This window comes from Danio aesculapii, chromosome 20 (genome assembly GCF_903798145.1).
Source record: "Danio aesculapii chromosome 20, fDanAes4.1, whole genome shotgun sequence".
NCBI lineage: Eukaryota > Metazoa > Chordata > Actinopteri > Cypriniformes > Danionidae > Danio > Danio aesculapii.
This window is the reverse complement of record NC_079454.1, coordinates 49622349-49632348: the sequence shown is the minus strand read 5'-3', so window position 1 is coordinate 49632348 and position 10000 is coordinate 49622349. Positions and strand designations below refer to the sequence as shown.

The 10000-nt window shown below is 37.6% G+C and overlaps 1 protein-coding gene across 1 annotated transcript in view; it reads left to right on the top strand.

Annotated features, from left to right (window-relative positions):
• The window catches only part of cfap61 (cilia and flagella associated protein 61), a 99740-nt gene that overhangs the window by 68236 nt on the left and 21504 nt on the right, over nucleotides 1-10000 (top strand). The window contains exon 20 of the mRNA XM_056445531.1: nucleotides 6066-6358. Coding sequence (XP_056301506.1) covers nucleotides 6066-6358 — 293 coding nt within the window. The remainder of the gene's footprint in view (nucleotides 1-6065; nucleotides 6359-10000) is intronic.

Sequence of the window (10000 nt, the reverse complement as noted above, 5' to 3'; positions counted from 1 at the left end):
TTTTTTAAAAATATTTCCCAAATGATGTTTAACAGAGCAAGGAAATTTTCACAGTATGACTGATAATATTTTTTCTTCTGGAGACAGTCTTATTTGTTTTATTTCAGCTAGAATAAAAACAGCTTTTAATTTTTAAGCGCCATTTTAAGTTCAAAATTATTAGCCCCTTTAAGCTATATTTTTTTATCGTTTGTTCTACAGAACAAACCATCATTATACACTGTAAACCCTAATGTTGTCTTTACTTAAGTAAAGTTGACTGAACATAACTTAAAATTTAGCATTTTGGTCCTATCACCTTAAAATATGAGTTGATTGAACTTATGTACGATGAAAATGCATAAACTTAAGATTTCAAGTGTAGTGAGCTCTAAATCATAATTAATCCTTTAAAAAAATAGGTCATTTTTCAAATGTGGTCTTGACTATAAAATTCTGATATGTGAAACCTTTTAAGTGCAAGGTCTTTTTTTAAATCTGAAAACAAATGACTTCAGGTATAATTATTCATTATAATGTGAATAAATGGCAACTTACTTTTGTTTAAAATTTATTTAAACATCCGTGGTCAACTCCTCTCTGCGTCTCAAGTCAAGACATACATGGCGAGCTAGTAGACAAACTGGTAACAGCGGGAAATCAGTCCATATAGAGGTAATCGGTCAGCTGGTAAGTACGAAAAGGAATGGCATCATATCGCCATGTAGTGTTCGTTTTGAAGACGAAATGCAAGCATACGTACTTCTGGCTACATAATTCGCGCTCTCCAGAAATGTATATAGGGCTACGTTTTCAGAATGAGCCTATGTTGCATAAACCCAACCATCACTGGGGGATGAGTAAATCGTAGTAAATTATACGAATGAGATCATACAAATTCATATGAATAAGCCACGAAATCAAAACGCTACCAATTGCTGTATGATGGCGTTGGTATTTGATGTTTAGATGACAAAACAAAACATTTGAATGAGTAATTCAAAAACTATTTTCATAGAGCTTTATGTGGAAGCAGAGCAGGTAATATGAAGTAAATGAATACTTTACTCATAAAATTGATTGTGCTTGTTGGCTTGTTTCTATACTGTTGATAGGGGGTTCTGAGTGGTTGCTAAAGTGTTCTGAATGATTGCTAGGGTGTTCTAAGTGGTTGCTAAGGTGTTCTGAATGATTGCTAGGGTGTTCTGAGTGGTTGCTAGGCAGTTGCTAAGGTGTTGACAGGGTGTTTTTACTGGTTGTTAAGGCATTGCTAGGCGGTTACTAAAGTGTTCTGAGTGGTTGTTAGGCAGTTGCTAAGGTGTTGCAAGTTGTTGCTATGCGGTGGCTAAGGTGTTCTGAGTAGCTGCTAAGATGTTGCTATGGCATTTTATGTGGTTGCTATGATGTTGTTAGTTGGTTCTGAGTGGTTGCTAAGGCATTGCTAGGCGGTTGCTAAGGTGTTGCTAGGCGGTTGCTAGGGTGTTCTGGGTGGTTGCTAAGGCGTTGCTAGGTGCTTGCTAGGCAGTTGCTAAGGCATTGCTGGGTGGTTGCTAAGGTGTTGTTAGGCGGTTGCTAAGGCGTTGCTAGGTGGTTTCTAAGGCGTTGCTAAGTTGTTGCTAGGTGGTTGCTAGGGTGTTCTGAGTAATTGCCAAGGCGTTGCTAGGCAGTTGCTACGGTGTTCTGATTGGTTGATAGGTGGTTGCTTAGCGGTTACTAAGGTGTTCCATGTTGTTAATAAGGTGTTGCTAGGTTGTTGCTGGGTCATTACTAGGGTGTTGTTAGGTGGTTGCTAAGGTGTTCTGATTGGTTGCTAGGCAGTTGCTAAGGTGTTGCTAGGCAGTTGCTAAGGTGTTCTGATTGGTTTATAGGTGGTTGCTAAGCGGTTGCTAAGGTGTTTTAGGTTATTGCTAAGGTGTTGCTAGGACATTGCAAGGGTGTTAAGTGGTTGCTAAGGCATTGCTAGGTGATTGCTAAGGTGTTGCTAGGCAGTTGCTAGGTGTTTGCTTGGCAGTTATTAAGGTGTTGCTAGGCGGTTGCTAGGCAGTTGCTAACATAAATTGTCATGGTTCTAGTATGAATTTGCATGTTGCTAGCATGTTTCTAGCATAAATTAGCATGTTGCTAGCATAAATTTAGTATGGATTAGCATGTGGCTAGTATGTTTATAGTATGAATTAGTATGTTGCTAGTATGATTAGTATGTTAGTATGTTTGTTAGTATATTGTTAGCATGGATTGGTTTGTTGTATGTCCAATGTAAAGTCAATAGCAGTTTTTTTACAATGGAAGTCTATGGGGTAGTTGCTACTGTGCCATAAGTGGTTGCTAGGGTGTGGCTAGTAAGTTGAAAGGTCATCAGATTGGCAGATTGGTAGTCTGAGATAAATTAGCCCAACCTTAAGTCTGTATGACAGTCTGGCGCAAAGTTATAAGGTCATAAAGTTTGGTCCAATGTTAAGTCGATGGGACTTTTCCGAATTTTCCGGGTCAGTTTTCGGAAAACTGTAAGTCAGATCAGTTGGAAAAGACTGAGTCAGACCAGTTTGGAGGTTTGATGTTAGTTTGGTGGTTGTAGTATGAACGGTCTAGGAGGAGATGTGTATAGAAATTAGTCTCAGAAGAAGAAGAAGACGGAAGAAGAACACTAAGTTTATGTAGTATAACAGTATGTTAGCTTTCTCAAGACAGCATAACTAGACATGTTTCTTGAGCAGCATTTCTGAAGGATCATGTGACATTGATGACTGAAGTGATCATATGAGTTACTTATATTTTTACATTTATTCACACAATTTACTACATTAACTACTGTGAAATATCCCTTGCTCTGTTCAACATATTTGGGAAATATTTGAAAATTTAGGACAAATAATTCTGACTTCATTTGTACATCCACTGCCAATGATAATCCACTGAGTTACATTCCCTTCAATAGAAAGCAGCTTTACCTGACAGTAAAATAAACTCCAGGCCATTTATGCTCCACAAGAGTGAAGGGAAGCGATTTATTGTGGCCGTTTGGAGAGATTAAATCAGCGGCTGTGACACGCAGAAGGGTCACTTAGCAACCTGGAGAAGGTCCTATTAGAGGTTAAAGGAGGAGAAGGAAGGAGGAGAAAATGAAGGAAGTGCTGCTCTTTTACTGAAGCGTCACAGCAGCAGCAGCAGCAGCGCCGGATTGATTTAATTGAGATCTTTTGTGAAGAAGGCTTTGATGTTAACACAACAATCCTCAAGGATGAAAAGTAATCAGACGGCGCCGCTTACACTGAATGAATATAGAAATGACACCCGCCTAATATATAATGCACATATAGAGCGTGGCGAACACTTGGAGGAAAATTAGTTCTTGCTCAGTGTTTTAGAACACAATGGTATAAACAAGATACACTTAGACTGTAGAAACAAAATGCTGGTTCCACACAATTCCTTCATGTTGTCCCAACACACATCGATCAAGTTAACTTGATCATTTCTACCTATTTAAGTGGACTAAACATAAAGCAATTAGGTTACCCAGAAATATATGTAAGAATTGTGTTGTTTCAACTCATTTTAAATAAGTAGTTTGAACAAGCAACCATTTATTTAAGAGTGTACTTAAGAATCAAGAGGATTAATTGATGAGTTGGATTGTATGAAAGATGTATAAGGGATAAAGTGAGGTTTTGCTTAAAATATTAAAACATGGATTTAATTACATTAGAGGAATAATGTTGTTTTGCTCTTTGTAATTTAGCTTAAAGGGACACTGAATATACACTCACCGGCCACTTTATTAGGTACACCTGTCCAACTTCAACGCAAATTTCTAATCAGCAACTCGATGCATTTAGGCATGTAGACATGGTCAAGACGATCTGCTGCAGTTCAAACCGAGCATCAGAATGGGGAAGAAAGGGGATTTAAGAGACTTTGAACGTGTCATGGTTGTTGGTGCCAGCTGGTCTGAGTATTTCAGAAACTGCTGATCTGCTGGGATTTTCACACACAACCATCTCTAGGGTTTACAGAGAATGGTCTGAAAAGGAGAAAATATTCAGTGAGCGGCAGTTCTGTGGACGCAAATGCCTTGTTGATGCCAGAGGTCAGAGGAGAATGGCCAGACTGGTTCCAGCTGATAGAAAGGCAACAGTAACTCAAATAGCCACTCATTACAACCGAGGTCTGCAGAAGAGCATCTCTGAACACACAACACGTCCAACCTGGAGGCGGATGGGCTACAGCAGCAGAAGACCACACCGGGTGCCGCTCCTGTCAGCTAAGAACAGGAAACTGAGGCTACAATTCACACAGGCTCACCAAAATTAGACAATGGAAGATTGGAGAAACGTTGCCTGGTCTGATGAGTCTCGATTTCTGCTGCAACATTCAGATGGTAGGGTCAGAATTTGGCATAACAACATGAAAGCATAAATTCATCCTGCCTTGTATCAACGGTTCAGGCTGCTGGTGGTGGTGGTGTAATGGTGTGGGGGATATTTTCTTGGCACACTTTGGGCTCATTAGTACCAACTGAGTACTGTGTCAACACCACAGCCTGCCTGAGTATTGTTGCTGACCATGTCCATCTCTTTATGACCCCAGTGTTACCCATCTTCTGATGGCTACTACTAGCAGGATAAAGCACCATGTCATAAAGCGAGAATCATCTCAAACTGGTTTCTTGAACATGACAATGAGTTCACTGCACTCAATCCAATAGAGCACCTTTGGGATGTGGTGGAATGGGAGATTGGCATCATGGATGTGCAGCTGACAAATCTGCAGCGACTGCGTGATGCTATCATGTCAATATGGAACAAATCTCTGAGGAATATTTCCAGTTGAATCTATGCCACGAAGAATTCTGAAGGCAAAAGAGGGTCCAACCCGCTCCAGTACTAGTGAGGTGTACCTAATAAAGTGGCCGGAAGACAGACACACATGATTTTGTATGCCTGTGAGATTTTTATATAAAAGAGTATTAGCTTTGCTTCATTCTTAAACTAAAATATGACTTTTATCACATTACTGTTACAAGTAGTGTTTATTTAATTGTTGAACATGTCAGAGAAACCGCACTGGAAAACATTTACTTTCAAACTAACATTGACAATTTAGAAATTCTTGAATGGAACAATGTGAAAAATCAATTTTCAATCATCTATTAATAATTTAAGTGAATAATATCATTTTAAAGCTTGTGTGGAACAATATGAAACATTTTCAGTTATCAACTGTATTGTAAGTGAATTTTATAATTTATAAACCAATATAATATTATGAATATATAATAATTTTAGTTTTCTACAGCATGTCAGAATTCCTAATTCAATTATTAGTATCAGAAAATTATTCATTTCAATATGCATTATCAGTGGTTATCAGCTGATAAATATGGGCCAGTACTAGTGCCTACTAGTAGGCTCAGAAGGCTGTTATCATCCATCTACATGGTTAATCAGCTACAGATCATATATGGCTGCGGCCGGAAGTTATTGAGAATTATTTACATTATTTATTAAATTTCCCATTAAGTGTTTTTATTAACGTCTACCCCCCACCCCAACGACGCAGTAAAGTAAAACAGATCTGGAGTCTTCTCTATTAGTATAGCTGATTAACCATGTGTATGGAAGATAACAGCCTTCTGAGCCTACCAGTACTAGCCCATATCTTTCAGCTGATAACCACCTATAAACACCCATTCAATCAAGTGATAATATTTGAAGCGGGTGCTGAATGTGCAAATATTTTTGTTCATTATCAACAGTAAAACAGTAATATTGTGAACTATCATTACATTGTCATATCTCGGCCAAATATTGTCCCATTCTAACAAACCAAACATCAGTGGAGCTATAGAGTTGCATAAATCTTAATTTTCAAGAATGGACACTTACAGTATATGACTGGTTTTGTGGTCCAGGGTCATTCATCTTTTTACTTCTCTTTTCTTGCGTATTTTGATTTGAAAATAAGGCGAAATATTAGAATTAAAATGCAAAATACTACATTTTTTAGTCTTTTTTTGTCATCAAAGTCAACTGAGGGCATGTTTCTCAATGCATGCCTAAAGTAAACTTTCTTTTGTGTGTCTGCAGGTGATGTGGTGGTGTATGGAAACACTTTAGACGTGTTCACCTGTGTGGAGACTCTCATTGGTCTCGGTGTCAGTGGCCGCAGGATTCATGTAGTCCATCCTCCTGAAGATCAACCGTCCTCCTGTTTCCCCGACGCTTCGGTGGAGCTGGCAGTGAAACAGGCTCTAGAAAAAGAGGAAGTCCATGTTCATCACAACTGCCTGTTGCTGCAGATCAATGATGGACAACACACAGATCCTGTGACATCTGCCTCTTTCAGCACCGATGGAGAGACTCTACAGCTGGAGTGTGCGGTCAGGAACAGAAAATATTATAACCCTTGTGTAATATTCAAACGCACTCCCCTTTCGTTATGTTAGGGGCTGTTTTTGCCCCATTGACTTCCATTATAATCACATTTTTTTATTGCAAACCCATTACAGCATATATTCATGCATTCTTGATTGTTGCTGGTTTTCCCGTTTGGGAAGAGGTAAAACTTGTCACTTTTACTGTTGATCATATGTTGCCAGCATTAACTCTTTAGATAGGCCTGTGCAAATAAAGCTTAGTTTCTGGCTTTTATATGGAGTTCTATGGAGTAAAATTATAGTGTGCATGCACTTACTATGTTTACTATGTTCTGAGAACTGAGCTGCTTATTTTGATTTTCTCAGACATATAAGTGTGCAAAGGTCTCTCACACAGACACCAAATAATTCCATAGAAAATCCAGAAACTAAGCTTTTTTGCACTGCAACTGATGATCAACAGCAACAATTACAAGTTTTGCCTCTTCCCAACAAGGAAAACCACCAACAATCAATAATATGGTGTCATGATTTGCAATCAAAAAACTCCATTATAATGGAAGTCAATGGGACAAAAACAGCCACTAACATAACAAAAGGGTAGTCAGTTTGCCCAGAGTGAGTTTTTTCAAAGCATTTTCCCAAAATGTGTGTCAAAATAAGATTTGTCACCAAAAACCATTGCATTTGCTGAAACATAGAGAGAGTTGTGGACAAATTAAGACTTAAAATCCCCCCAGAGTGGATGAAAACATCCCCAATGGGCACACAAGGGTTAAAGAGACCGTTCACTCAAAAATATAAATTCCCTCACCATTTACTCACACTCAAGTGATTCTAAACTTCTATGATTGAAACAAATCTGTTGAACACAAAGGAAGATATTCTCAAGAGTGCTGCAAAAAAGACTTCCATAGTATGAACAAGAAATACTATGAAGGTCTATTTTTCCAACATTCTTCCGAATATCTTCCTTCGTGTTCAACAGAAGGAAGAAACATTTGGAACAAGTGGAGGGTGAAAAAATGATGATAGAATTTTCATTTTTGAGTGAACTCTCCCTTTAGGTGCTGTATGTAAGTTTTTGACTGTTCTAAAGTATAAAAATACCATAATATATTTGCAGATATTTAAGTAAGATGGTAATTGAACATTCTTGTTTATCTAAAAAACAATGCTAAAGTCAGATGGCCTGCTTTGAAACAATACATTATGTGCTGGAGCTTCTGTCTTTGTTTTGGTTCTTTTAACCCGCCCACTGCCACTTTAGCCAATTATATTTCAGCACCCCGGGTTGCCTTGGTGGAAAGCAGCGTAATTTATTCATTCATTCAATCAGAAAGACTCATATAGCATGTGTCCGTGACCGAAATGCGACCTCTGGTGGACTGTAGCAAACTCTGAAATGAGATGCAGCTTCATAGTTCCACATGAGGTTATTAATTAGCAAATAATATAAATAATACGAGCATAAACATTAGGTGAGCGTGTTGAAAACATTCCTTCTACCGAGTGCCGTTGCTTTTATTTAGAACACAGTTTAAATCAGTGTTTAGGCTCGATAGTTAGGCTTGCTCCTGTTGGTCCTCAATCTGGCAACCTGCGCTTGCATTTGTTTTGATCCAGGAATGCAATACCTAGTTCAACCACTGTGTGTCAAACTTTCATACTGCACCTTCAATAAATGAAATAATATAAGTGCTTATAACTGGGAGGTACTTTTATTGTTAGTAAGCACATTGCCTTTCAAACATATATATATATATACATAGTTGAAGTCAGAATTATTCTAATTATTGTATAATAATTCCCCTCTGAATTATTAGCCCCCCTGTTTATTTTTTTCTCCAATTTCTGTTTAACGGAGAGATTTGTTCAACACATTTCTAAACATAATAGTTATAATAACTCATTTCTAATAACTGATTTATTTTATCTTTGTCATGATGACAGTAAATAATATTTGACTAGATATTTTTCAAGACACTTCTATACAGCTTAAAGTGACATTTAAAGGTTTAACTGGGTTAAGTAGGTTAACTAGGCAGGTTAGGGTAATTAGGCAAGTTATTGTATAATGATGGTTTGTTCTGTAGACAGTTGAAAAAATAAAAGCCGAAAAAAAAACAAATAAGACTTTCTCCAGAAGAAAAAATATTATCAGACATACTGTGAAAATTCCCTTGCCCTGTTTAACATCCTTTGGAAAATATTTTTAAAAGAATAAGAAATTCAAAGGGGGGCTAATAATTCTGACTTCAACTGTATATCAAAAATAGAGTATTAGAAATAGGAATAGCTGTTTTAAAATTTATTGTAAAATGTTGGGAAAAAAGCTGAATTTTTAGCATCAGTACTCTAGTCTCTAATGTTAAGAGTCATATTACTATGATTATTTGCTCTGCAAGAAACATTACTCTTAATATCTGTATTATTTGTGGTTTTCCATGCACCTGTCGGTTTCATAACCTTGAGCTTTTGGCTTTTCATAAAGTTTTCTTTGATGGCAGAGAGTTAAAAAACATGTATCATTTTCAAAACAGACATCGTCTTTAACATTATAAATCTCTCTTTTGATCAATTTTATGCATTCTTGTTGACTAAGGGTGCTTTTAAACCTGTAGATCGATTATTTTGTTCTGAAACAGGGATTAAAATTGTTACAATGTTGATTTTTATTCTTGGTGCGGTTCGCTTTCACACTGCAAAGTTTCTAAACCGACCAAAATAGTTAAAACAAGTCACGTGTGAGTAAACTCTCCTCACATTGGTCAGAGTTTGAGTTTATTTTCCAGGATTCCGCTCAGCTGTCATGTGTCCTTATTTTAATTTATGACGATGAGCAATAAGACATTATAAGCAAAAAGGTGCACTTTAATTAAGACACCCACAGACATCGTAAGTAAGACTTTTTCATGCAGAGCCTCATTTCAGTTGTCAAGGGTTGTAAAAAACTATTAAATCAATCAATATATAAAAAAATTGCTGGCTAGAATTATGCATTATAGGCTCAAATTATAGAGAGAAATATGAAATGCACATTTTCCAGGAATGACATGCCCCCCTACCCATAAGTCTCTCTTCATATAGCCATATATATGCTTATTACATAGCCATAATACACTGTGATATAGCCTGGTTTGTTAGTTCGTTGAATTGTTTTGCTTTATCACTGCAATCAATAGGCTCCAGAGTTTGATTCAATCGAGCCGAGACCACCTCATTCAGGCGATCTCGGACTGATTGATTTGGCACGAATACGAGCACAATTGCGGGTTTCACATATGCCAAACGAACCGCATTAACTGGGCAAATGCGCCAGGTTCCGAAACAAACGTCTAGGTGTGAAAGCCCCTTAAAAGTGATCATTGATTTAGTTTGTGGGATGTTTAGCTCTTTAAAAAGAAAAAAACACTTAAAGGTCCCGTGAAGTGCTTTGAAATGTTCATTGATGTTTGACGTAATCTAAACTGAAACATGGAGAGGGCAGGACAGAGTAGCTCCTCCCCTTTTTAAAAACCAGCCAATAACGTTTTGTTTATACCACAGCTCTGCCAGTGAGAGTGGTGGAGATCAAGAGCATCACATAAAAAGCAAATGAGAAGGGGGCGGGGCATGTCAGATACTAGAGAGCATTTGATTGGT